Source organism: Apiospora kogelbergensis, assembly GCF_038363985.1.
Source record: "Apiospora kogelbergensis strain CBS 113332 chromosome Unknown utg000001l_segment0_segment0, whole genome shotgun sequence".
Classification (NCBI taxonomy): domain Eukaryota; kingdom Fungi; phylum Ascomycota; class Sordariomycetes; order Amphisphaeriales; family Apiosporaceae; genus Apiospora; species Apiospora kogelbergensis.
Window position 1 is genome coordinate 3,116,280 of NW_027117418.1, and position 25,962 is coordinate 3,142,241.

A 25,962-nucleotide genomic window follows, 5' to 3' on the forward strand; every position below is an offset into this window, starting at 1 on the left:
AGCCGCTAATCCCACAGCGCCCGTTGCGACGACTCAGCTTGATTTCGGTGGGGGTGGTACTCGGGCTCCCAGGTTCTCGGTTACATATGTAGCAGCAGCCATCTACTGCTAAATCTATTAGTAGATCTGGCTTCAGAGGAGGTTGCTAATGGGAATCGAGAGAACACTGGACACGATACATTTCCGATAGCCCGATACCACGCAAGTTCGTGCAGCCGACCCAAACGGGGCCGCCAGAGGGGACGAATGCTCACGCCGCTATGCTTTCTCAACCAGCAACGTCCCAATGTCCGCCACCAACCATCTCAATGGCGACTCCCCCTCCACCACCGCCGGGGCGCCGACCACTCGCCGGTTGAGCATTCACCACCACACCAATAGCAAGCCCTTGATAAGCGATGCGCAATCCCCGGAGGACGTACGCGCTTCTTTGGCCGCTCTGCACATGCGCGAAACCGCCCTCACCAGCCGCCTCCAGTCCCTCTTCTCCTCCCAAGCCGACCTCGCACGGGAGCTCGGCCGCCTGGATCTCCTGCGTGCGAATCTCGGGTCGCAGGTCATAGCAACCCGCTCCGTCAGCAATGGCATGCTCGCCTCGGCCGCCGAAACGGCCGGCCGCCTCTCGAACCGAGTCAAAGAGCTGGATCTGGAGAAGGACCGCGTGCAACAGACGCTGCAGGTCGTCGAGCAGGTCGCCGAGCTCAAGGCCTGCGTGCACGGCGTGGTAGGGTCCATGGGTGCTCCCCAGGACTGGGAGGCCGCGGCAGGATACATCTCGAGAGCCTCCAAAGTACCGGAGAGCGTCATCAAGGGAGGCTTTGCCGCCGCCATCGTACCCAGCGTCGAGGTACCGGATGCGCCATGGGTCACGTTAGAGAACGCCAAGGAGAGCCTGTGCGGCCTGTTCTTACGCGAGTTTGAGAAGGCGGCACAGGAGGGAGACGGTGCCAAGGTCACGAGGTTCTTCAAGCTGTTCCCTCTCATTGGCCGCGCAGATGTTGGGTTGGACGTGTATGGCCGCTACGTCTGTACGGGCGTAGCAGGCACTGCACGCCAGACATGGAAGCTTGTGCCCGGGGCTGCTGGGCAGAAAGACGGCTTCCTATATGCCAATGCTTTGACCAAACTTTTCGAGCATATTGCACAAATTGTCGAGGGACACGGTGGCCTTGTGGAGCGTCACTATGGCGAAGGCAAGATGGTGAAGGTGATAGAACGATTACAAATGGAAGTCGACGTACAAGGAGGCATAATACTGGATTCCTGGAGCGATGAGCGAACAGTCGAGAGGAAGCTGACCGATGTCAAGAGCTACCCATTCTCGTTCCTCGTGCAGAGTTTCCTGCCGCCACAAAAAGGCCTCACAGGCACCCCTAGAATGAACTCTCCGGCTTTGGGCGGAGGGACCAATCCAAGAGAAAGCGAGGACGAAGGGGTCAACATGAAGGAGGTGGATGCCCTATTAAACGAGATCGCTCTTATGCTCGGGCGTTGGTCTCTTTACACACGATTTCTCGCTGGAAAATGCAAGGTAAGCTTGTGCGGCGCCTTCACCAACGACGATTTCACTAATAAACCGCAGATGCCTGGGCCTGAAGAGGATGCCGCCCTATCGATCCCAGACGCGCTGCTCAAGTCCAATCTGTTGAGAAAAGTGTCGGACAAACTAGTCACTCCCTATGATATCTTGTCGACATTCTACTTTAGAAGATCGGTCGAGAAGGCGTTTCAGTTGGACGAGACACCTTCGGGGCTCACGCTCAACATCAATAAGCCGGTTGGCACTGATCCTCCCTACATCATATCCGCCGTCGATGATGTCATGTACATTGTCAGTACAGTCATCCAGAAGTCGATTTCGACATCTCAGAGGGACGTTGTTGGCCATGTTATTCCTACGATAGGAAGAGTGCTCGGGTCCGACTTTATCGGAATGGTACAGAGACGAATGAGAGACGAGTCGTACCCCAAGCCCGTTATCCAAGGGGGCTTCCCGCCTGAAGACAAAATTGTCTCCTTTATCGTCCTCATTAACACCTTGGATGTTGCGACCGAATATCTATCGCGGATTATCACCCAATGTTTGGGAAGTTCGGAGGAGGCCAGCCGTCCCGCCCAGTCCAGCCCTATTACCAACTCGTTTCCTTTCGAGCACGACGCAGCCTTTGTGACGTCGGCTTTAACAACGCTGAATGCGTCCTTCTCGACCAAGGCAAGTGAGCTTTTGTCGGATGGACTCCAAGTTCTCCTAAACATGGTGATCAAGCAGAGGATACGGCCTATCATACTGGACACCTTCCGCGATGCTGATTATACGTTGACGGAGGACGAGTTGGCAGAGATAGCACAGCAGAACGACGAGGACGAAGAAGAGATGCTGGACCAAGCGCAGCGGAGATTTGAGCATGGCTGGACTGCGCTGATGAAACCCGTCGAGCGACTGATGACGCCCAAGACGTTCAGCACGCTGATGATGAGCACAGCCAAACATCTCGCGGTGGTGCTGGAGAAGAGAATCTGGAGCTCCAGTGGCAGGGTCAATGCTTTCGGCGCAATCCGCATGGAGCGAGACTTCTCGGGCATGGTCCGAGTCGTGGCCAAGGGGAACTACACGGTGAGAGAAGCATTCGCCAGGGTGACGCAGATGCTCATGGTCGCCAACATGGAGGACGACGAGTGGGACGAGATCACGGCCGAAGGGGACGACGACGGCATACAATGGGTGCTCACCGAGGAGGAGCGGCGGAAAGCTAGAAACCTCGTAAGATGAAGCTTCCCTTAGATAGCAGTAGCAGCAGCAGTTGGTTGTAGTAGATGCCGCATCTTGATGTCTGGGCCAAATATTGGAATCCGCGTTGGAGCCTGCTGTCTCCACTTTAAAATACAGTGCAGTACATCCCATTCCAGTTCCAGTTCCAGTTCCGGTTCCAGTTCCAATTCCGGTCCCTCCAAACAACAAGCTTCCATCATTTATTGCCAGTTCATCTCAAGCTCCCCCTTCAGCCAGTCCGGCTATCGACAAAACTGCCACTCGTCCTGCATTCGACTACAGACCTCCCGCATCCATAATCGCCCGTCCCACGCACCGGCCGCCGGAATAATCATGGCGACACCTCGCTATGATCTTCTCGATCAGCACGAAGAAGACGAGCTGCACAAGAACCGCCTGCTTCCCGTAGAGAATAGGCCGTTTCAGCGAGTTTCCAAGCACGTCGCTCTCGCAAAGCTACCCGCGTCCAAGTTGCCGACACCGCCCCCGAGGGCGGCGCGCCCGAGTCCCAACGAGATGGCAACACTGCCGCACCCACCGGCTACATGAGCCAAGTGCACGGTGAAAACAGCAACGCCGCCGCCGCGCTGAAGGAGGACATCCAGCTAGACTTCGCGGCCTTCGACAGCACCATCACGCGGCTGCAGTTCCTGGCGACGGCCAACGAGAAGGAGCGGGAGCGGTACGCGGCGGACCGGAGCAAGATCCTCGAAACCATGGAGGCGGTGCGGTCGTCCAACGCGAGCCTGCGCACGCAGCTGGACGAGGCGCGCGCGACCCTGGCCCAGCGCAAGTCCTTCGACGAACTCGCCGACCGCATCACATCGAACCGCATGCTGCGCCCCCGCGCCGAGCAGGCCGTCAACCTTGAGAAGCTGGCCGAAGAGTGCGATGAGCTTCAGCGCGAGAGCGAGACATACGGCGTGACCTGGCGCGAGCGCAAGGAGCAGTTCGACAAGCTCGTCGGCGAGGGCGTGAACCTGTTGCGCCTCATCCGCGACGAGAAGGAGGAGGTCGAGCGTCGCGAGGGCATGGACGAGGAGGACGGCGAGGACAACGACAATGCCACACCCGGCGGCGGCAAGCAGGGCGGCAGCCAAAGCGGCAACGGCACGCCCGCGAGACACGGCGACGGAAACGCAACGCCGAGGCCAGGAAGCAGCTCGGGACGCACACCACGGCCGGATAGTCCCGGCGCTGGCGGCCATGGTGGTTCTACGGATAACTTGAAGCTTCAGCCGGACGCAGCGGGCAGCTTTTCTAGGGGTGGCAGCCTTGCGCCCAGTCTACGAGGGAACAGCCCGGCCATTCGTGGCGGCCCGGGCAGCAGTCACGGTGGAAAGGACGGTGAACCGGAAGAGGGTGAGGATGTGGAGATGGGCGAGACGGCACAAGCTGCGGACACGCCTATGGCTGAGGGTGGCGTTAAGGAAGAAACACCCCAGATCACGGTTGACGCGCCTGCTGGCACTGACGATAAGATGGATACGACATGAACGAGGCTTTTTAAGGTCGGAAAAGTCCAAGAATTACACATGGCTCGAGCAAAACAGAAGATAGGAGAGCTTATACCCCTGGATCTATGTAAATCAACATGCATTTTTACGATGCCCATGTTGCCCTCCAACCGTGTCTAATTATCTTCACGCAAGCGTCTTAAAAGCGTGGTATCGTGCATGCGCAGCTTTTGCACACTTCATCGTAATGGTCATTGTTGGTGCCCGTTCCCGCCCGGACGTAGATATCCTTCTCGGGTCATGTTTTCTCTGCTGCATCTAAGCGTCGTCTTTGGGTGTCGAGGCCAGTAGCTCCCTGGCCTTGGTGAGCTCGGCCGCGCTCGCATTGCTGTCGCCCTCGGCGGAGGCAACCTGTTCCTCGAGTCGCGAAACCGCCTCGCCAATCCGCGTCTTGAGGGGCCCGAACACGGCCTTGGTCTCCTCCATGGCTTTTTGCTAAGACGCGGGGGGTTCACCGGTTAGCTAAATTGGACATGGTTCCTAGGTGAGGGGTTGAAAGAGGAACGAAAGGGTGAATAGGATAATAGTAGTTGGACAATAATAGACGAAACGGAGGGCCCGTCGTCATGCATCACACACTTACCTCCTGCCTCACCATAAACTCGGCGTTGCCGTCCTCGTTGCCGATTCCGTTCTTCAGGTCGGCCTCGAGCTTCTCGACGCGCGCTTTCTGGGATATGAGCTCCTTCTGGTACATCTTCTCCTCCTTGGTCAGACGCGTGACGGCGTCCGTCGCGATCTTCAGGGGTGAGGGCGCGGGCATCTTGCAGGTAGATTGTTTGCAGTCGGTCGTCGGGTTGGTTTGATGTAATGGATCGCGTGTGCTTCTAGATAGGCGCACACAAAGGGGGATGATGCAGTTCTATGATGGTTTACACCGGAAGGAAGTCGGAAACTCTGCTGCCTAAGCGATAGGGATTGGGATTGGGATTGGGCAATCGCAATCCATTGGGGGAATTTATTTGGGTGGGGTTGGCGGGGTAAACGATGACCGCCCGGACGGCTTTCGGAGTAGGTGGGGCTTCAAGCCGGGAAGGGGCCCGATGTCAGTCGGCCAGGGCGATTGCTCCATCATCAATGAAGTCCACGGATTCCATGGTCACGGTTGAATATCTCGGCGAATTGGCTCTTCGCAGAGACGACGGCCAGATGAGGCTGCGTAGGCCCTGAGACTTCGATGCGAAGGACATCATCGCAGAATCGCTTGGCATCGCTCAACGCCATGGCATCGCGTGCGCCATCACAGCACTGCCAACGTCAAGCTCACCAAAGGTGGTATAGAAGGCAAAAGCCTCGAGCTTCTTCCTCTGATCCTCTGAGTGACCCTTGCCTGGCTGGATCGAGACTCTGCATCGCTCTTCCGACGTCTCCGTAGTGTGTCGAAGAACAAGCTCCGTAGCAAAGGCGGTAGTGAGGTTTGTTCCCACCGGGAACGACAGGCCTGAGATGGGCTGCGTTCCAAGGGGGCCAGCCGTTACATTGACTTGCCACATATTGTTGCTTGTGGAAGTCAATCGTCAGGCAAAAGCTCTGTGCTTCAAGCCGTCGATAATATCCATTAGGGCCTTGTGGTCCTAAGACTGGAGTTCCTTGGTGGTTTCGGGTGCCATGTTGAAGAAGCAGTGGAAGTTGGTACTGGCTATTTTCTAGCTATTGCTTGTTGATATATATATATATAGTAATAGTAGCTAACCCCGAGGCCTCTACAGCAAGAGCAGCAAAAGTTGAGAAGGACAACATGGGAAGATACTACCATTGTGATACGTAGGACGGTTTGCAGATGAGGCTCGCTGCCATTAGGGTAGTGACGCGGGAGGCCGGCCAAGCAGGCGTGGTGTGACCCAACAATGGATGTGAGACAATGGCTCTCATACGACCTGTCGGCAGTCTGACGCATGGCCAACCAGCTAATCATACATAATGCAAAGGTATGTATAACTAAACATGAGCTAAGTCACATCACACGGACAAAACAAATCAAGACGAGATTATGTTGGTCTCCGTGGACGTGGCGATGAGGCCACGCCCTTGCAATGGGTATATTCCATTGGTACTTCCACTCCTTAGTGGACATTTTGTGCCACCTTGCTATGTAGCAAATTAAATCAAACCGATTCTGTCTTCCAAGGCCTTTTTAACCTTGCCGAGACGGGATTGTTGAATACCGTACGCCATGCTATGTGTCCTCTGAGGGGAATAAATCGCCAAAAACATGAATTCTAAACCCACAAAACGCCTGTCTATGCGATAAGAAGTTGATTCTTCCGCTGGTATAATAATAAGAGTTCACCCCTCATAAGAACGAATTTAGAACTTCAGCTCCTTAGGCTGCTCCCACGTGAATTCCTGGTTGGTGCCGAAGTGACCGAACTTGGCAGTCTGGTAGTAGATCGGGCGGGCAAGGTCGAGCTGCTTGACGATAACACCGGGCCGCATGTCGAAGTTGGCACGGACGATATCGATCAGCTCCTGTGCTGACTTGTCCGAGGTGCCGTACGCGTCAACGTAGACGGAGCAAGGCTCGGCAATACCGATAGCGTAAGAAAGCTGGACCAGAGCACGGCGAGCCAGCTTGGCGTGAACGAGAGACTTGGCGATCCATCGGGCCAGGTAGGCAGCAGATCGGTCAACCTTGGAGAAGTCCTTTCCGGAGAAGGCACCACCACCGTGAGCACCCCAACCACCGTAAGTATCGACAATGATCTTACGGCCAGTCAGACCGGCATCACCCTGAGGTCCACCAATGATGAACTTGCCAGAGGGCTGGATGTGGTAGACAGTCTTGTCATCGAGGTACTGGGCGGGGATGACCTTCTGGCAGATCTTCTCCTTGAGCTCCTTGCGCAGCTGCTCGGTAGAGATGTCCTCGCTGTGCTGGGCGCTGATGACAATGGTGTGCGCACGCAGAGGAATGACAGCACCGCCGTCATGCTTGTACTCCAAGGTGACTTGGGTCTTGGTGTCAGGTCGGAGCCAGGGAAGGGTGCCATCGCGGCGGGCAGCGGACATGGCCTTGTTCAGCTTGTGGGCGAGCAAGTGAGACAGAGGGTGGAGCTCGGGGGTCTCATCGGTCGCATAACCGAACATGAGACCCTGGTCACCGGCACCCAGCTGTTCCAGAGCCTGCTCGTAGTGAAGACCCTGAGCGATATCGGGGGATTGCTGCTCAATGGCGACAAGAAGGTTGCAGGTCTTGTAGTCGAAGCCCTTATCGGAGGAGTCGTAGCCAATATCCTTGATGGCGTCTCGCACGACCTTCTGGTAGTCAAGAGGGGACTTGGTGGTGATCTCGCCGAAAACCATGACCATGCCGGTCTTGGTGGCTGTCTCACAGGCGACCTTGGACATGGGGTCCTCGGCCAAGCAGGCATCCAGAATGGCATCGGAAACCTGATCGGCGATCTTGTCGGGGTGACCCTCGCCTACAGACTCGGACTATTGTGACATGCTGGTCAGCATACATAACGAACAGGGAAGGATTTACTCCGAAGCCAATTGACGACCGAGGGGGAGGGGTGGAGGGGTAGAGAGGGGTGGAGGTGTAAGCAACGCGTATGTCCTGGGGATATTTCGTGTCATCCCTGGGATAAGCAGAGTGGTTAAGGAGGCAACGCTTTTCACCAGGCGCACCGTGTCGTAGGGCGGGGTGGCGTAGCGTATTGCATGGCATTGCATTGTATCGACTTACAGTGAACAGGAAGGCGCCGTCGTTGACGATGGCGAAGGCATCGCCCGAAGTACCGTTGGTGGCAGGCATGATGAGGAAGGGATTCGACAGCAACTATCTTCAAAGAGGCTTTTTTCCTAGAACGAGAAAAAGACGAGAAACCCTGACGACAACCGAAATCGAGAGAGGGATTAAAAAAATAAAGAGAGAGGGAGATGATTGGGAGAAGATTGGGAGACCTGGGAAGGGTGGAGGGGGAGGTGGTTTTATTAGACCAGGAAGGGAGGTTCGGCTCGGATCTTTTTTTGCAACCAAAGAGGGATACTACGTTTCTGGGTTGCTTGGGTACATCCGGCGGCTTAGGTCAACCTTGGGCCGTTCGTTCTTTTCGTGGTACCCGGCTTAGTCGGGCAAATAGCAGTACTTGAGATGTAAAGCGGTTTGTTAGTTGCCGAACGATGTCGGTCGCTGATTTTTCGACTAGGATGATTCCATAGGCCAGGCACACGCACAAGGAGCAGGGAGGAGGTCCAGTCAAGGGGGGGTAAGGAGGGGTAACAATCGGTCCCTCGACGCGACTACTTACACATACTTACATACTTGCCTACACTCACTTGAATAGCCCTCTGCCCTGACGAGCGAGCTCCGTTTGGTCGGTATCAACAATCAACGCCGTGAAGCTTACCGTTGGGTATGTATGTATATTGAACACACGTGCCGCAGTTGGTCTATTCTCTATTCTGACTTAACCTTGGACTGACACATGCAAGGACGTGCAGAGAGCGTGGGCGCTCCGTTGAGTCAGGAAATATTGCTTTCTTGCCAGCCCTCCCCCCCTTGTTGCTTGTGTTGTGACGGTGCCTGTCTCATGCAAACGTTGTTCCAGTCTAATACACATTCCATTGATTCTTCTAGTCTGGAGGCTGTCTGGCCTTGGACCCTAAAACCCAGCCCTTCCGAAAACTGAAAATTTTCCCACCTTTCGATTGCGCCATCTCGCCAAATCTTCTTCCCTGGCGCCTGGCTGCCTGGCATATTTGCTGATGGGGACTTGACCGCCTTAGCGCCCAAACCGCCCATAAGCCGTCCCTGCCATCTGCTTTTTTTTCTTCTCCGTCCCGCTTCCCTAGTGCTGCCCCAGAAGCAGACTGGCGCGCAGACTCGCTGAAAGGAGAGTGGCAAGTGGGTAGTATTCTCAGTAGTGCGGGGGCGCCAGTGCATTCGACCCTCCAAAACGTGGCCCAGGGATTGGTTATACATTCGGCATCCAGCCAATCTTCTGGGTCCCTGTTCAACAGATGCTAATACGGAGACGAGAGTCGGCACTGGCCACCATCTTTCGGTTGGGACAAAGACACAAGTTCCCCCGTCCATCCAGTCCCTCGTGCCGGAGGGTGGCAGGTATAATTGACCTTCTAGTCTCACGTCCATGTCGCTGTGCTGTACCGTACCGTACCCCCGTAAGCGTGGTGGCTTTCCCTCTGGAAAGATGACTGCATATGTAAGCCTGAATCGCGGGTCGTCGGATGGACCCCGCGGGCTCTCACTCCGGCCTACATTGACCCTACACGTACCGTCGGGAACATGGCGCCTGTCGGGGCGTGCTTGCATACTATTCATCTACATACTGGCTATCTCGGTCCTTGTCGGTCCTTGTCGGTCAGGTTTAGTCATTGATCCGTCAGTGAACTATGTGCTACTTGCCGGGCTTGAGTTCTGCTTGAGGCCACGTGAATCAATCTTCTGGAAACTCCGGCCGTCTTTGCCCCGTGCTAGGTGCCTCGAAGGATCGGCCAACCGTAAGCGACCGTAAGCAGCCCGACCGTAAGCAGCCGCCGTTGCTTCCGTGGCCCTGAGATGTAAGATATAGTAGCCGAGTACAGTAGTGCCAGTCCAGCCAATCACAGTACAGCTGCCCCTCCAACCTGGCCCCTCTAGCTTTTCCAGCTCCGACCCAAAACTCTATCCCTACCGGAAGCTGAGGACCCAAGTCGCTGCTGCTGTACCACACTGCAAGGCTGAGTGCTCTTTGGATTGACCGAACAGATCGAATTACCAAGAATCTGTCACCACGTCCCATCAAGATGAGCAAGTTCGGCACCATGGTCATGGGCCCTGCCGGGGCGGGCAAGGTACGTTACGGCGGGCAGATCATCATCATCATCTTCATCATCATCATCATCATCATCGAAGATAGAATCGCGGCGTCCCGTCTCTAACACAACAGGTGAAAATATAGTCAACATTCTGCGCGGCCCTCATCACGCATCTCAACCTTAACCGCCGGTCCAGCTTTTACGTCAACCTCGACCCGGCCGCCGAGAGCTTCGAGCACACCCCCGACCTCGACATCAAGGACCTCATCTCGCTCGAGGACGTCATGGAGGAGATGGGCTACGGCCCCAACGGCGGCCTGATTTACTGCTTCGAGTTCCTCATGGAGAACCTCGATTTCCTCACCGAGGCCCTCGACTCCCTCACGGAAGAGTACATGATCATCTTCGACCTGCCGGGCCAGATCGAGCTGTACACTCACGTGCCCATCATCCCGGCCCTCGTGCGCTTCCTGACAAAGCCTGGAGCCCTGGATATCCGCCTTTGCGCAACATACCTTCTCGAAGCGACCTTTGTGGTCGATCGCGCCAAGTTCTTCTCGGGTACCCTGAGTGCCATGTCTGCCATGATCATGATGGAAACCCCCCACATCAACATCCTATCCAAAATGGACTTGGTCAAGGACCAAGTGCGCCGGAAGGACATGAAGCGTTTCATTACGCCAGACGCCACACTACTCGAAGACGACCCAGCCGAGAAGGCGCGGCGTGCCGTCGACGGAGAGACACCGGAAGACGATGCCCACGCAGACCCCAAAGACAGAGATGCCGTTATGCGTGGGGCATCCTTCCGGCGACTCAACCAGGCAGTGGCAGGTCTAATCGAGAACTTCAGCATGGTCAGCTACCTCAAGCTGGATGCCCAAGACGAGGACAGCGTCGGTGCTATCCTCAGCTACATTGACGACTGCATACAGTTCCACGAGGCCCAGGAGCCCAAGGAGGTCAAGGGGGCGAGTTCGAGGATATGGGAGACATGGAGGACTAGTCACAAGGTATGCTGCGAGACTGAGCATACATGAACAGGTGATACGGGGAATGTGCATAGCGCCGGCGTACTGACGGGTTTGATACCATTTTGAAGAGCTTCATAGCAGCATAAACTATTGCAAAAGAGAGAGAACGTAAGCATCGTTATTTCGTCAGATCCTGTAACTGCAGTATGGACTAGCCTGGTAGGTATGCCAGATGCGCGCATGTGATCGTCATCCCAATCCAATGGGCCACTACCAGCTGTCATCGCTATTTGCCTTATCTGCCTCCTCTTCTCGACATGCCAGCGCCTGCCATGCCGCGCCCGTTCTTGGTTTGCGCGTCGTATCGCTCGTATTCGCTGAGCCAGAAGTTCTTGAGGAGGGTCGCGTAGCCGGCGACCTTGGAGACGAAGATGACGATGTCGCGGATGGCGGCCTCGGGGCCGCGCTGCCACACAACGGCGAGGGCGCCGGCCAAGATGGCGTAGAAGATGAGCCGCATGGTCATGCGCGTCCAGAATAGAACGACGCGCTGGACCCAGAACAGAAACTGCAGGGCGGCCACGATGAAAACGAGGAGGGCACCGACGATGACGATGTCGGGCGAGTCGCTGAGCGCCGTCACGGCCCGGTCCACCAGCGGCTGCACCACGGGCACGGCCTTTTCGAAGAGCTGCTGGGCGCGTTGATACACCGACCGGCCGATGATCTGGAAGGGGGTCTGCGGGTGGAGGACGTTGTCTTGGAGGAGCTGTATGGTGGACTCGGGTAGTCCGACGCCTGGTATTTTCCATGGTTAGCTGGGGGTCTATTGATATTCACGGTATTTTATTCGGTGACGGCCGTGGTGCTGTTCACGTTGTTCTTGTTGTTGACGACCATCGCAACTCACCCTCGAGAAGGTCCAGGACCCAGTGGTTTTCTTCCGCCATGGTGATGGGTATTGGGCTGGCAGTCGTTTCTGTGTGATGCTTTCTTCCCACGGCAGGGGGACTGTGGGAGAGTGCAGAGTTTCCTTGGTCGAAACCTGCTGCTCGGACCTCTTACTGATAGCCTGATAGGAGAGGGCTCGAGATTGTAGCGTGGCTCTGGCGAGGCGAGAGAGAGAGAGAAAGAGAGCTGCTGCGGTGCGCTTGTGATGTCGGATAATGTGCCACTACTTAGGTAATGCAGTGCTACTTGGTGTAGTACAGCACTTGCGATGCACGTTTGGTATGCTGGATCGAGGACGAGCAGGTATGTACTTGTATATTATTGGTGTGGGGAAAGCACGCTTGACGTAAGAATGTCTGACCGACTTGACAGCTGCGGCTGGTCGAGCTTTGCTGGGGTTCGAAGGGCGAGTTAGGAGAATATATATTTTTCCCACGTACCGCATGTATAAGAGGGTTTTGCCTTCTCTGTTCAGCACAACATAAGATTGGAAGCTGATGACTGGGGGGGGTCAGTCGGCCGGCTTATTTTTATTTTTATTTTTATTTTTCAAAAAAAAGAGCCCGAATTTCTCGACGTGTTGTTTACAACCCGACTTTTCGCTCCGACAAAGCCAGCAGCAAACAAGCGGTGGAGCGAGCGGGTGTAAAGTGAAGGGGTTTGTTGCGGCGGCGTTGCATGTGCCTTAGCCCTTGGCTTTCTTAGACTTTGGGGGTTCAAAACGATCGGCTGAACCGGTGCTGGCCATTTGCCGCCGAGTTCCACTGACAGGTTCTAGCAGCAGCAGGTGGGACAGCGGGCGAGGCCCTGATTGCACCAATGTCAGACCGCTATCCATCAGGGCCTGGGCTCGAGGGGGCTGCTGAGCTGGCAACTCGGGGCACCATTCCATTTTCATACATTTTCACCATCATCGGCGTCAGTCAGGCCCTACTCGAACGAGTGGCATCCCTCAGGCGCATTTATACCACTCTATCGACGGCCAAATGAATGTCATGTCTTAAGACTTCCATGCATGCCATGTGTCGGTGCATGCCCTAAGCTTCATAGCAACCTTGTATAGCTGATTAATACTAGTCCGCCACCAATAGGCGCCGAGGCTCTATTTCTGTCGCGAATCCCAAGTCCAGTGACTCCTTGGGTCCGTAGCTAGGATTTGCATGACTTCCATGTCCGCCGAATCAGGCCCGTGTTCGAACAAGCCCTGCTCAAGAGACAGCTTCGCGTATGTTTTGGCCATGGCCTCCACGCCAAACGTATTGTAGTTCAGAGCAGCTAGGGTATAAGCGTCTGCTATCTTGTGGTCCAATCGCTCCCCCTTATATAGCGCAATGAGCTTCTCGATGGTCGACGTAGAAACGTTTACGTTCTTCAAGTCCGTCAGCTGGTTTTCCAACTGGTAGATCGAGAAGAGCCTTGAGTCGGATGCCTCCGCCTCTGCCTCAGGTAGGCTACACTGAGGGCATCCGCAAGAGAAGCCCCATGAGGCACGAGCTCTCGCCTGGCGAACAGAACGGGCTCGAAAGGAGTCCAGATACGAAATAGTCAGCTCTTCTCCTGGCGGTATATCCCGAATAGCATGGGTGTGATGCGTCAGGTTCTGGTCAATATAGAAGGCAAGGCTTTGCCCCGGTGTTAGCAGCTATCCACTGTTTGTCCTCGGGGATTGGCTTGAACTGACCTGGGCCGACAGTCGTGGTTGAGGCGTGACACTTCGGGGAAGTTGCCAAAGTGCCAATCACCTGCTGTGCTGAGGGATACCTGAAAGGAGTTGGTGTACATAATGTCCGCTATGCGGTGGCCACCCACTTCTCCGGCCTGGGCTAGGAAAACATGCCGCCTCTCATCGGGTAGTGCCCTCGTTGCTTGGTCCAGCAACTTGTTCTGGCTGTCCAGCTCAAGCTCGTCTACCACGTCCTCATGGACCACCACAGCGGGGCGCATAGCCATGATCTCCTCGCCTCGGCGTATCAACCTCGTAGCCACTAAGCCGATGCCTTTCCCCGGGATCGCTGCGGCCTGGAAATGAGAGGTATCGTGATCCACATCAGAAGCCCGATTGGATTTCTGGGCTACCCTGTGTTTGTTGGACAGCGTCGTCACGATAGATGCTCCTCCGTCCCCATACCCGTCATTGGACCAGATACAGAATCTGCCAAGACAAAAATGAGGGCCAGTCCAGCCGTTTTCTGCAGTGCCTGTCCCGCCATAAGTCGATTTCGACTGCATGGCAGCTGGGCTATGCGAGTCGGAGACAAAGCAAGACATGGTGAATGAGGGGTGGAAAGGCGACGTCCATGGACAGCTTTCTCCATTATAATTATAATCGGACAAGTCAGAAGACTGATGAGCTCGGGCACATGAGAGAAGGCATGTAGATAGTGAGAACCACCACTGCGAAGACTTCATCTTGAGACTGTTATGAGAAAAGAAAAGAAAATAGCAAAGGTCGTGGTCGATCGAATGCATTCATAACGAGCTGTTGTTGCTTGTCGCTGATTAGCTTTGGTGAGAGTGTCGGGCCACCCACTCCCTGTTGTTTCATCCCATCTTCTCCCATACATGATCGCGTCTTACGCGACGTTCAAGTCCCTGGCCGCCTCCAGCGCATTCCGACTTTATGTCTTGTGTGGTTATGCAGCAGCAGGAGCAGGAGCAGGAGCAGGAGCAAAGACAGGAGCGTGACAAGCAAGTCTGCTTTGGGTAACGGGCAGAAGGTGCGTTTCAAAAGCGAGAGCATGATGAAGCTTGGATCACACGTTCGTATGACGCCCCGTGTACTTTATCACCTGGACAACATACACCCGCGAGATCGCCCCTTCATCAACAGCCGCTCCTATATGATTATCATACAGTTTAAGCGCCAGACAAGTCCCAGCCTGTTCGCCTGGTGCCGATTATATATGCACATATGCACACAAGATACGCGTATAAATACACACGCTGTCCCGGCCGCGTTCCAGCCAGCCAGCCAGCCCCAAGCCCGCCCTAGGATCTTGAGATGCACTTAAGGAGAACTCCACCCGCCCATCCCACCAATCACGACACTCGCTATCGCCACCGCCAGCAACACTTGGACCCTTGGCGATTCAGCGCAGCTAGCTGACGCACGCCTCAAACATATGCATGCCATGTCGGCACCCGCCTCCAAAAGTACAGGTATAAGTGGTTTTGGCGCGAAGCTTCTTTCGTTCCTATGCCCCGACCAGTATGGGACTGTGTCGGACACCAGTAGTATCACCATGGCCGACCTTACCATTCGTAACCTGACTGCCACGCCGCTGGAGCTGGAAATCGTCGAGCGCTTCGACGGAAAGCCAACGTCGGGGGAGAACACAGGATCAAGGGCAAGGTCTCCGGCGTCTTCAAGAGGTCCAACGTGGCCCAGCATGCGCGCATCAAGGGCGAGTCGCGAGATCGCCGCGAGCTGTCCATCCCTCTGGGCCGCTTCGAGACGCGCAGCACGGACGTGCAGGCGCCCGAGCCGGGCCGCGAGGTTGTGCGCCTGACTTTTGAGTTTGACGGCCACAAGTACCAAGTCGACGTGCCCGGCGAGTCGCGCCGGTCCCTGGTGATGAAGAAGCTGGACGGCGGGCCCCACGAGTACACAGTTGTATACGTGACGAACGGGGCGTGTGTGTCCATCTACAGTTCAACCCACCTGTCGAGCTGGATGAAAGAGCTGCGCGATGAGTGGCCGCTGACCGCCCTGTCGATTCCGGGAACGCATAACAGTCCGACCTGTCACGTGGCGCTTCCCTCGGTGCGGTGCCAGGCCGCGAGCATCCGCGAACAGCTGGACAACGGCGTGCGCTTCTTCGACGTGCGCGTGCAGGTCAACTCGGACGACAAGAAGTCGGACCTGATCCTGGTCCACTCGGCGTTCCCCATCTCGCTGACGGGCACCAAGTACTTCCACGACATGCTAGACGACATCTATAGCTTCCTTGACGCCAACCCGTCCGAGACGCTCATCATGAGCATCAAGCGCGAGGGCACGGGCAAGGGAACCGACCAGCAGCTGTCTAAACACTTGCGCCACCGCTACGCGCCCCCGACAGCAGCAAGTGGTGGACCGACCCGCGGATCCCGCGCCTAGGCGAGGCCCGGGGGCGCATCGTGCTGTTCAGGCGCCACGCCAACGACGACTCCCTCAACGCCGAGTACGGCGGCCGCGGCTACGGCCTGGACTGCTCGTCGTGGCCCGACAACTGCGAGGACGCGCCGACGGGCGGGCCGGGCCTCGCGCGCGTCCAGGACTTCTACGAGATGGACCAGTCCCACAACATCGGCAAGAAGATCGAGCTGGCGCGCGCGCACCTCGAGCGCGCGGCCGAGCGCGTGTGTGCCGCCCACCCATCGCCGGGCGACGAGCACAAACCCTTCTTCGTCAATTTCCTGAGCGCCAGCAACTTTTTCAACGCCAACTGCTGGCCCGAGAAGATCGCCGCCAAGGTCAACCCGGCCATCATCGAGTACATGGCCCTCCGCCACGGCGAGGCTGGTAAGGGCCCCCACGGGCTGCCGGTCGGCGACGGGAGCGCCGGCGTCGTGGTCACGGACTGGGTCGGGCTGGACGGCGACTGGGATTTGATCCGGTGCATTGTAGGCTGGAACGCCCGACTGCAGCTGAAGGAATAAGGAATAGGCCTTCTGTCAACGCTGGGGCCGCGCAATATTGATCATAGAATTGCAACCCCTAGTTCGTTACCTGACATCCTTCACCATTGAGGGCGGGGGCATATTTCTGGGGTAAACTTGACTAATCATGGGTCTGTGCAATGAATTATATAGCATAGACCGTTCTTTCTTATGTATATTATAATTGTTTGGGTTACAGGGATTCAGGAGGTTAGAACAGTTAAGTAGTATTTCGTAGGCATGTATACCCGGAGTAGACGCAGGCAACGAACAGAAATAATTGCCGCCAACAAACATAATTTGAGATGTCTTGATTTCGTTCCGTTTATATGTAGCTGAGCTGCCGGCACAGCCATGTAATATACGTAGTAAACGACCCTTTGCCTATCAGGGCAGATAGTAGTACAGTAGTAAGCCAATGAACGCCGGACCCCTTTTTTATACTAAGCCCTATGAGATCCCATCCCAGTCCGTCTACTTTACGGCCCTACTGGATACCAACACCCCGGGATTTAATCGTCCTCGATATCGTCATCACTCAGAACTAGCTTCTGTACTGTAGGTCCAGCCATAGGATCGCCACCTTTATGACGGATCGCCAACGTCCTCTTGCGCGGAGACGATTCCTCCGTGGGCTTGTCCGTTGCCCACGACTCCGTGTCGGCGGTGTTTCCGTCGTCGACGTCAGCTGCCTCCTCATCCGGGGTTCCATGCGTACCCGAGAAAGACACGACCTTTTCCAACTCTCTTAACCTCAGACTGTCTAAAGACGTCCTCCGGCTCCGTGCAATGTGAGCCATGTAAGGCAGTCGCTCTAGGAGGAGTTCTTTGCGCGCAGAACTCCCCAGAGACAGCAATGGCGCTGCTGCTTGATCCTGAGTCTGTTCTGTCGCCGCATTGCTTTGTCCAGTATTGCTGCGTGACGTATGTTGTTTGTTGGCCCATTCGCCGCCAGGGTGGGTGCTGTTCTTTGGTCTACGGAATGCTGACGCACCCGCCGTAATACTATGCTGCGACGCGCTCTCTTCGCCCCTTAGCAATTTAGTGGACCAAAGATCGACCATACTTCCGAGCTCTTCCTTTTCCCTCCAGAGCTTCAAACTCGTCGGGTAAAACATCTTGAAAGCCTCGCCCCCTTACGACTGGAGGTAGTCCCAATTCTCTTCACCGGGTCAGGCAGCGAAAAGAGCAAACCCCTAGTGGCCACCTGGTAAGTGATCTCCTCTTGCCGTAGAATGTGACTTGCCAAATCTCTTCCCGCAAATGCTCCAGAGCCGAAACCCCGCCCCCGAAAAACATGTCATTAGTCGGACATAGCAGGTCGCTCTCTGACAGATACTCAATGCATTCGTTGATGTAGTCAACAGCAGAGGACTGGTCACTTGGACCGGTTGGCGCGCATGAGAGAACGTAATTCTCGTGTAAAGCGGATATGAAGGTGTGTGTATCGGTACCAGTCTCATCCATGAGATGATCGACTACAACCTCGGACCGCTTTGGTCGGGCACTCGAGGTTAGAAAGTCCGGCAACATCTCGGCTTTCCCTTCCGCCGATTGAGGTGGCATTGGTTTCTCGGCTCTTTTGTTGTACACGACTTTCCCAACTGCGTGGAATATTCCTAAACTCGACTCACGCTGTGTGACTAGTTCGAGACTATCTTGTTCTCCTTTGGTAAGTGCAACATGATCCTTCCCACCACGTTTCGGTTTCGCGAAAGCCACTCTTGAACCCCAATCGGCATCATCATCGCCTTTGAGGCACAAGAACTCCAGTGACGATATAGCGCTTCTGATGTCGCCGATTTCGCCAAGCCGCTTTAACACCAATGGACCGGGAGTGCGCTTCCGGCCTGACTTGCGAGCCTCCTTTTTGACAATCAAGTCTAAAGCACCTGCCAGAAGAGTTGTGGCTATCGCATTGAACTCTATTATGGCTGTGCCTGGGTGTCGAGTAATTTCCGGGCCCAGCAAGCGATGAGCTGTGAAACTGTCGGCTGATGCTGATGTCGTCGTGAGAAGTGTTTCCGAGATCACCATGACAATAGGTGTGATAGGAGCTTTGGGCGATGGCTGGCCGAATGCAGCCAGAGAGGGCGTATTAGCCGCGAGATATTGCAGTACTGTTCCTCGGAACGACTGCAAGGCGGTTGAAGACTTGGTAAAGGTGTTCGGGAATTCTTCGATCAAGATGATTTTGCGTGAGTCGTTCTTCGTCTTTGTAGATGAGATGCTGGTGGCAGTTGGCAAGTCTAAATCTGTTTCCAATTGCCCAAACTTGCCACTGCGGCCCATGAATTCTTCGAACTGCGATGAAGCCGACTGGAACCCAAGGCCTGTCCCCGAAACCGCGGGGTTCCTCCACTCAAGCAGCTCGCATTTCATATCCTTGGCGAGAAGGCGCATTGTGGTTGTTTTCCCTGTCCCTGCTGCGCCCTTCAGGATGAGCAGGCGCTGTCTCATCCTGCCCGCGGTGACATCCTCTAGCCACCTTCGCACGTCCGCCACCTTCTTCTTGTGGACGGCCAGCTCTTCCAAGTTCAATGGCCCAAAGCGTTCAGACCAGGGCCTTTGATCATCGACAGGCGGAATGGGTGTTGTCGGGCGGGGCGGCCGGAGAAACTTCTGGCTGGCTGTTATGGCAGCTCCAATAACATGTCCAGGTTCGCCCTGCGACCCATCTATAAAGCGCTTGCGCGCATTTGCAGCCACTCGGCTAGGTGCTGTAGCCACGGCCTCACTCACGCCATCTTCATCAGATATCGGATCGCTCGATATATCGTCTGTCACTAAAGACGAAGGCGTCGTGGTTGTTCTTTCAGCCTGCCGAGAGAACAGGGTCTTCAGATCGGCCGTCTTTCCGTTGGCCTCCAGTCTTCCAATGGCCGCAGACTGATTTCTTGTCTTCCTAGGACTGGTGCTCGAGCTGGCTCTTTCGCTTTTTCTCGGCAAAGTGGCTTTAGACTGTGTTGGTTTCTTGGGCGGCTGTCTTCGGTCGTTCAGATTCGAGGGGCGCAAAGCTCGTTTGGCAATAGGACTTGGAGATGTCGAGCCTGCGCGCGACGTCGTGGCAGTTGAATTGGGTTTTTGATCTGGCGACGAGAACAGGTAATTGGCCAAGGTATTGGTCTGAGGCTTTGCATCTTCTTCATCGTCGGAGGCGTGCACGACGTTTCGCTTGCGACGCTTCGTAGGCGGAGCCATGACGAAGGAACTGAAGCAGTGGGAACGTCATCTGCTGAGATAGAGCTCAGGCATGAACGGGATACGGGATAAAACAGATATGCATACAGCATTGAAACCAGAATCCCTCGGAAGCTGCCAATACGCAGGCGTTCATAGTTCCGTGCCCACGAATGCCTGTTGAATCATTAGGCACTTGATATTGACCTGATGATGGCGACCTCTCAAGGTAGGCCCGCCACTCTCTCTCTCTGACCCGCGTCGCGCCCCCACACCCTCGGCGCGCTGTCACCTGACTCGATCAATCTATCTCCATGATTTCTTCTGTCAACTCACCACTCGGGTTTCCCGTCCCAAGCTCCGCGACATAGGGGGTGGCTGCGCTACCGGTCCTGTACTATTGGCATTGGCTGAATATAATCTGCTTCCCATCCCTTTAAGGACGCAAGAGGTGGCCTTGACTATAGTGCCGGGTGGACTTTTCGCTTGGCCCCGCGCCATCCGCATCCAGACGCCACGCCACCGGAGTTGGACGCCATACATTCTATTGTCTACTATAGACCAAAAGCTTCGGTATTTCAGAGTAGCGGAAAAGCTCCTCTCCCCCAGCATCGCTAACCTAGCATCGGATCCTGACCTCGGGGAGACATGGAGTTTCGTCTGGAGAATGCTCTCCACGCCGAGATAGAGCCGCGCGAAAGCCATGGAGGCTTTTTCTCGGCAGCCCACTGGTCCATGGACATGACATCAGCAATCGGTTGTTGAACTTCCGCCTGCATGCCATGCCAGAAGAGCCAGCTGTTGTGTTGAGAGTAGCGAGTGACCAAACGGCATGGCAAGAGGCAACTCGGTCTTGGAGACTTTCCCCTATCTGCTTGCCGGAACTAAGTGCAAAATTGTAAGGAGACAATAGGTATAAGTATCCCATAGAATCCCCAACAGATGCAGAACAGATCTCATCGCCAGCACTACAATCATCACAATCACCATCACTTCTCTGGTATCAAGCTCGCCGATCGAATCTAAGATTGATATCAAGTACCAACTCCAACACCGCTCATACCCACACATACCACATCTCAGTCTCGAACTTCCATACTTCACAATGCAGGTAAGCGCAACCAGGGTGTGTTGACAACCGATGGGGCAATGGCTGATCACCTTTCCGACGTAGAAATTCACCAAGATCGTTCTTTCTATCCTGGCCATTGCTGGCGCTGATGCTGCAGTCATCGAGCGCGTGCCGGTTTCTATCGCGACTCTGACACCTTACCTTGCACCGCTATGCAAGACTGCGGATCCGGTCTTCTCGAACTTGTGTACATTCAACCCTGTATCTCTCACCCCAAGTAATGGATGCCAAAACATTCCCAATTCGTGCAACATCCACTACCCGGCTTCTTTCACGGCATCGCTAAGCCTAAACAACGGCGGCGCCTGCCAAGTGGTTGTCTACTCGGAATCGGGATGCACAGGAAGCCCGATCAAGAGCGGAGGCCTCTCCACCGATCAGACCGGCTGCATCGAATCTACTTACCCCGGGAAGCTGGTAGGAGGAGGTGGTCTCGGTGTCGTGAACGGAGGCAACATTCTGCCTTTTGGGTTCAAGAGCGCGAATCTGGACTGCAGCGGCCAGTAGCCCATGGTGGCTCATCCAGGAGCAATATGGCATCAGTGTTTAAGGGCCATGGGATGGTCAGTAGTGGTCGGTGGGAGGCTCCAGGCAAGACACCCAGTCTGTTGATCCTAGCATTCAGTGCCGAATGCATAATAGGGGTGGAGGCTCTTCAGCGTTTGCAGCTCAAAAGTACAGTTTGATACGGGGCAGACGTGTCCCAAGGAGATTCTTGTCTCTATTCACGCTCCTTCTATACTTAACCGGTTAATGAAAAGTTACTGCTTGTTTGAGCCAATATATTACATACGTGTGCTGGACCCCCGGATGATTAGCCACAGCACACCGCCACATGATACACTGGGGGAGTGAGCGAGCGAGTGAGTCATGCGCCACCCCTCCTGCTGTCTGCCTAATTTTAGTCCCAGTCTCTCTCTCTCTCTTAGTGGACTGACTTATTGTTCTTGGGTCAGCCAGGGTCTTTTGGCTTCCCATTGTTGCCACAGAGACACGCAGACAACTGGTCGCAAAAGTCCACTTAGCATGTTCAACATTTCATCTCCAGCAAATGAAAATACCCCCGCCACGTACACCTCACCAAGTCTAGGATCGTGAGACCTGCTGTCTGCCCACTTGCTTGGCTTTGCAATTTGACCTTGCTCGCCATTAGCCGAATGAAAGTTGGAGGCCGTTGGTGTGCCTTCTCTTGCCTGCCACACGTCATTCCTGCGTACATCCAGGAATAGGTCCTTCCTTAGCGAGCGCAACCGCCGCAGACAAAGACAACTTGCATCTGCCCCAGGCATCGGATGAAGCCTGCCCACGCGACAACCTAGTCTTGGTTTCCTTGGAAGGCCTCTTTCCATCATCCACCTACTTCTTTGCCGTTCTTGCAGCTCTCACTGCATTTCATAGAGATAAACTGCACGAAATGTCGGACTCAGAGGAATACCTACAGCCGGGCTTCGACGCCAGGTCGTTGACCATGCCGCGACTCCGATCCGTCCTAGTCGCGCACAACGTCAGCTATCCTGCCACCGCCAAGAAGGCCCAGCTAGTCGAGATATTCAACGAAAGCATTGTGCCGCAGGCCAAGAAGATTTTGGATCGCCGTGCGAAGGCCAAGAGATCTAGCAAGGGCATTTCCGATGCTGAACGCGGCCAGAGCATAGATCCCTTCGCCGAACAAGAGGACCTTGCGCCTCCTCCATCCGTCCGAACAACGCGTCGCTCTCAGTCGCCCAGGAAGACTTCGATGCGCATCAAATCCGAAGAGCCCGACCACGCCATTATGCCACCGGCACGGAGTCCCTCCAAACGCCAACCGCGAGCCTCCAGCCGCCAATTACAACCACCTTCCGACACCGAAACTGGCCCAGAGCCAGAAGTCGCTCGAAGGTCGCGAAGCCCGCGCAAGAAGCTGGACGTCGTACCGCAGCTCAAAGCTGAGCAGTCTGACGAGTTCTTCAGGCGTACGTCGGGCATGTTCACTTCGGATAATCCATTCCAGAGCGGCAGCTCTCCACCTTCAGAGGTGTCGAGTAGCCGACGCAGGACTGCCGGTCACGAGACTTCGCGACCGACAAGCAGTTCATCAACGCGCAGGCGGACCCATGAACCTGCCTACCATGAACCTGCCTACGCGGTAGACACCTACGATAACACTTACGATCATACCTATGATACCCCTGCGCCCGCGCCCGCGCCTGCACCCGTGCGCCTGAGACCTCAGACCCCTGTCAGTCGCGTGGTCCGGAGAAAGACGCCCGAGCTCACACCAGAGTCTATGGTGGAAGCTGGAGAGGAATTCACCGTTGAAGAGCAGCTTGAGCTGGCGGCTGAAGAAGCAGCTACTGGCCAGGCGGCTATGGTCCCGAGACAGACTCGGCCCCCTCCCAAGGCCAATTGGGGTACATCGTTGACGGTTATGGCGGTGACTGCACTGAGTGTCTTCGCTGGCTGGTATCGGCAGGAAAAGATCGCTATTGGGTACTGTGGTGTCGGCCAACCGATTGGGTCAGTCCCTACCGAAATAACGGTCCCAGAATGGGCGCAATCAGTCCTGCCTCCGGAGATCGAAGTGCCACAGTTTGTCTTGGAGGCATTGGAACCCGTGTGTGAATCTTGCCCTGCTCACGCGTATTGCTCTGGCGGTTTTACCGTACAATGTGAAGCAGATTATATCCTCAAGCCTCACCCCTTATCACTTGGTGGGTTCGTTCCTCTCTCACCCACCTGTGAGCCCGACGGCGAAAAGGCCCGCCGCGTTAAGGCGGTGGCGGACAAGGCGGTGGAGGAGCTGCGTGAACGCACAGCCAGATTCGAGTGTGGCGAGCTTGTCAACGAGGAAGGCGCCAAACCTGATTCCCCAGCTATCGAGGAACAGGATCTCAAGGAGACCATCAACCAGAAGAGGAGCAAGAAGTTGAATAACAGGGAGTTTGAAGACTTGTGGGGTAGTGCCCTTGGTGAGGTCAAGGACCGCGAAGAGGTTGAGGTCAAGGTCGAGGAGTAAGTTTTCCTGCCCTTTCTTCCCCTTGCTGTTTTCCCAAGTCCGTAACGCGGGTCTTCTAACCAATTCATATTCTGACAAATTTGGCAACTAACCAGACCGCAACGCATCACAATAGAGTACGAGATTCCCGAGGTGTTCCAAACACCTACCTATCGTCCACCAGTCTCGCTCGAGTTCCCATCCGCTGCGCCGTCAAGCGATCCGTCCGACTCGGGCTGGCGCGCTATCGCCTCCAGATTAGCACTCTGATTTCGTTTGTGCTTACCGCCATCTACGCTCGTAGGCGGTACCTTTCGAACAAGAAGGCGAAGGCCCAGGTTCCGGCACTTGTGAATCTTGTGCTGGAACGACTGGCAAACCAAAAGCAGCTCGGGGATGATATTGACGACCCTTGGCTGTTCCTACCCAACCTCAGAGATGACGTGCTGAGAAGCATCCACTCATTGAGCCAACGAGAGAAGATCTGGCAGAGAGTTCGTGCCGTCGTGGAGCAGAACAGTAATGTGAGAACAAGCCAGCGGGAAGGCCGGAGTGGCGAGGTGGGCAGAGCATGGGAATGGATTGGTCCCACGGCCGGAGACAGCGCGCGGCAACGCAGAAGTGGTGGGCGCGTATCCTTTGGCCCCGACGTGAAGTCTGAGACGTCTTCACCCGGAGAGGAGAAGTCGTATTTACATCAGAAGTGGGAGGAGGGTCGACCCATCTATTAGGAGGACGCCAATGAGAGACGTAATGAGATGCGTGAAGTTACTGGCGAGACGAGGTCTTGAGGCGTCGGTTAGGCGTTCTGGTTGATTGGCTGGTTTGGGGGAGGCTGGTTCGCACTGCAACTTGCAACGTCGCACGACCGCTGGTATTCGCTTGCCTCGACGGGACAGAAGTACTATAACTTATTTTTTTCGTTTGTACTTGATGGTATGTTGACGGAAGAACACAAGCCATGAGTTACTCTTCTCGCTCTTCGGTGGAAACACGAGGATGCAGCATGTCCAAATACCATCTGCGAGTGTATAGCGTACGATGTTGGTTTCACTTGTTCTTATTGGGTTGACGTTGCCTGGCATCCTTCAAATAATGAAAGTCGTATTATGGATAAACTCGGCTCTCGATATTTGAGCTAGCGTTTAACAGCTACCAGTGGATTGATATTGTCCTGTTTGTCCCCTGACTCTGGCTGTATCCGCCGGTTTGGTGAACTCACCCAGTATGTCTACTTATCCCCTGCAAGGTCGGAAGATTGGAAGATGATAGCTTTCAAGCACAATATGTTTCAGATTAGATATATAGATATCAGGTCCGCTGTTCCTCAACCAATGCGTTACTAACGACGTGTATTATATGGTTTATATATTTGCTATTTCGAGCGCTTTGTGCCCTCCATCTTCTGGACAGAGGGTAAAAGTAGAGTAGTACATTGTTCTCAGCTTCTCACCCACACATGATAATGTTAACAGGAATTCTCAAGGTCAAATCCCCTTCTGTCCCCTCTCCCGTCTGTCTCGTTTCGTCTCGTCTCCTCGCTTCTTCCTCCTGCCCCTCGGCGTAACTCGCCCCTCTTTTGTAGTACCATGCATGATATAGCTATGCATATCTAAATAATGAACGAAAGCAAGTAGGTTTAGGGGCAGAACAGGCCGATCATCGTACGGCTAGATATTGTTTTCCCCGCAAATCGAGGGTCTAGGCCAAATAGTGGTTGTAGGAAATTGGTAGTAGAAAATGGATGTACATGAAAATTATAATCATTTGCGCCGGCTGTACCCGAGACGAGAATGATTGTTTTTGCTTCGTTCGTGTGGGGACTGCAACGAGAAGTGCGTCCAGGCGTGCGTGCAGAGTGCAGAGTCCCATATGGACTCTTCGGTCGGTCGGGAGTGATGGGTAAATCTAATGTGACAAGAAAGAGAGAGGTGGTGATAGTGGTGGCAAACGTTGGTTATACGTAGAAGGTCCTTTCATGATCGATGGCATGATCCACACCATAGCAAGCACCTTCTTCCGCAAAGACTAAAACATCGAAGCGCCGGCCAGCCCGC

At 55.0% G+C, this 25,962-nt stretch overlaps 12 protein-coding genes across 12 annotated transcripts; 5 read left to right on the forward strand and 7 right to left on the reverse strand.

Annotated features, from left to right (window-relative positions):
- Window positions 1–286: 286 nt before the first annotated feature.
- PG998_000981 (COG4 transport protein-domain-containing protein) lies at window positions 287–2,770 on the forward strand (the record flags this gene model as incomplete). Its single annotated transcript, XM_066867799.1, has 1 exon — window positions 287–2,770. The coding sequence occupies one exon, from the start codon at window positions 287–289 to the stop codon at window positions 2,768–2,770; it is 2,484 nt and encodes an 827-aa protein (XP_066736214.1).
- Window positions 2,771–3,315: 545 nt separating this feature from the next.
- PG998_000982 (uncharacterized protein) lies at window positions 3,316–4,266 on the forward strand (the record flags this gene model as incomplete). The annotated part of the gene is made up of 1 exon (XM_066867800.1): window positions 3,316–4,266. One exon carries the CDS (start codon window positions 3,316–3,318, stop codon window positions 4,264–4,266), a length of 951 nt encoding a protein of 316 aa, XP_066736215.1.
- A 279-nt stretch (window positions 4,267–4,545) lies between these two features.
- On the reverse strand, window positions 4,546–5,050 carry PG998_000983 (tubulin-specific chaperone A; the record flags this gene model as incomplete). The annotated part of the gene is made up of 2 exons (XM_066867801.1): window positions 4,546–4,722; window positions 4,871–5,050. 2 exons carry the CDS (start codon window positions 5,048–5,050, stop codon window positions 4,546–4,548), a joined length of 357 nt encoding a protein of 118 aa, XP_066736216.1.
- A 451-nt stretch (window positions 5,051–5,501) lies between these two features.
- PG998_000984 (uncharacterized protein) lies at window positions 5,502–5,780 on the reverse strand (the record flags this gene model as incomplete). Its single annotated transcript, XM_066867802.1, has 1 exon — window positions 5,502–5,780. The coding sequence occupies one exon, from the start codon at window positions 5,778–5,780 to the stop codon at window positions 5,502–5,504; it is 279 nt and encodes a 92-aa protein (XP_066736217.1).
- Window positions 5,781–6,594: 814 nt separating this feature from the next.
- PG998_000985 (S-adenosylmethionine synthase) lies at window positions 6,595–8,044 on the reverse strand (the record flags this gene model as incomplete). Its single annotated transcript, XM_066867803.1, has 2 exons — window positions 6,595–7,722; window positions 7,976–8,044. The coding sequence occupies 2 exons, from the start codon at window positions 8,042–8,044 to the stop codon at window positions 6,595–6,597; spliced, it is 1,197 nt and encodes a 398-aa protein (XP_066736218.1).
- A 1,994-nt stretch (window positions 8,045–10,038) lies between these two features.
- On the forward strand, window positions 10,039–11,090 carry PG998_000986 (GPN-loop GTPase 3 like; the record flags this gene model as incomplete). Its single annotated transcript, XM_066867804.1, has 2 exons — window positions 10,039–10,086; window positions 10,194–11,090. The coding sequence occupies 2 exons, from the start codon at window positions 10,039–10,041 to the stop codon at window positions 11,088–11,090; spliced, it is 945 nt and encodes a 314-aa protein (XP_066736219.1).
- A 229-nt stretch (window positions 11,091–11,319) lies between these two features.
- Window positions 11,320–11,974, reverse strand: PG998_000987 (uncharacterized protein; the record flags this gene model as incomplete). Its single annotated transcript, XM_066867805.1, has 2 exons — window positions 11,320–11,822; window positions 11,935–11,974. The coding sequence occupies 2 exons, from the start codon at window positions 11,972–11,974 to the stop codon at window positions 11,320–11,322; spliced, it is 543 nt and encodes a 180-aa protein (XP_066736220.1).
- Window positions 11,975–13,077: 1,103 nt separating this feature from the next.
- On the reverse strand, window positions 13,078–14,243 carry PG998_000988 (HET domain containing protein; the record flags this gene model as incomplete). Its single annotated transcript, XM_066867806.1, has 3 exons — window positions 13,078–13,597; window positions 13,657–14,052; window positions 14,104–14,243. 3 exons carry the CDS (start codon window positions 14,241–14,243, stop codon window positions 13,078–13,080), a joined length of 1,056 nt encoding a protein of 351 aa, XP_066736221.1.
- Window positions 14,244–15,217: 974 nt separating this feature from the next.
- Window positions 15,218–16,616, forward strand: PG998_000989 (phosphatidylinositol-specific phospholipase C; the record flags this gene model as incomplete). Its single annotated transcript, XM_066867807.1, is given in 3 exon segments — window positions 15,218–15,297; window positions 15,315–16,045; window positions 16,075–16,616. The coding sequence occupies 3 exon segments, from the start codon at window positions 15,218–15,220 to the stop codon at window positions 16,614–16,616; spliced, it is 1,353 nt and encodes a 450-aa protein (XP_066736222.1).
- A 512-nt stretch (window positions 16,617–17,128) lies between these two features.
- On the reverse strand, window positions 17,129–19,817 carry PG998_000990 (Rad17 cell cycle checkpoint protein-domain-containing protein; the record flags this gene model as incomplete). Its single annotated transcript, XM_066867808.1, has 2 exons — window positions 17,129–17,751; window positions 17,930–19,817. 2 exons carry the CDS (start codon window positions 19,815–19,817, stop codon window positions 17,129–17,131), a joined length of 2,511 nt encoding a protein of 836 aa, XP_066736223.1.
- Window positions 19,818–20,350: 533 nt separating this feature from the next.
- On the reverse strand, window positions 20,351–21,450 carry PG998_000991 (uncharacterized protein; the record flags this gene model as incomplete). The annotated part of the gene is made up of 5 exons (XM_066867809.1): window positions 20,351–20,364; window positions 20,416–20,594; window positions 20,870–21,019; window positions 21,070–21,110; window positions 21,334–21,450. The coding sequence occupies 5 exons, from the start codon at window positions 21,448–21,450 to the stop codon at window positions 20,351–20,353; spliced, it is 501 nt and encodes a 166-aa protein (XP_066736224.1).
- An 892-nt stretch (window positions 21,451–22,342) lies between these two features.
- Window positions 22,343–24,636, forward strand: PG998_000992 (sister chromatid separation protein; the record flags this gene model as incomplete). The annotated part of the gene is made up of 2 exons (XM_066867810.1): window positions 22,343–23,922; window positions 24,042–24,636. 2 exons carry the CDS (start codon window positions 22,343–22,345, stop codon window positions 24,634–24,636), a joined length of 2,175 nt encoding a protein of 724 aa, XP_066736225.1.
- Window positions 24,637–25,962: the final 1,326 nt, after the last annotated feature.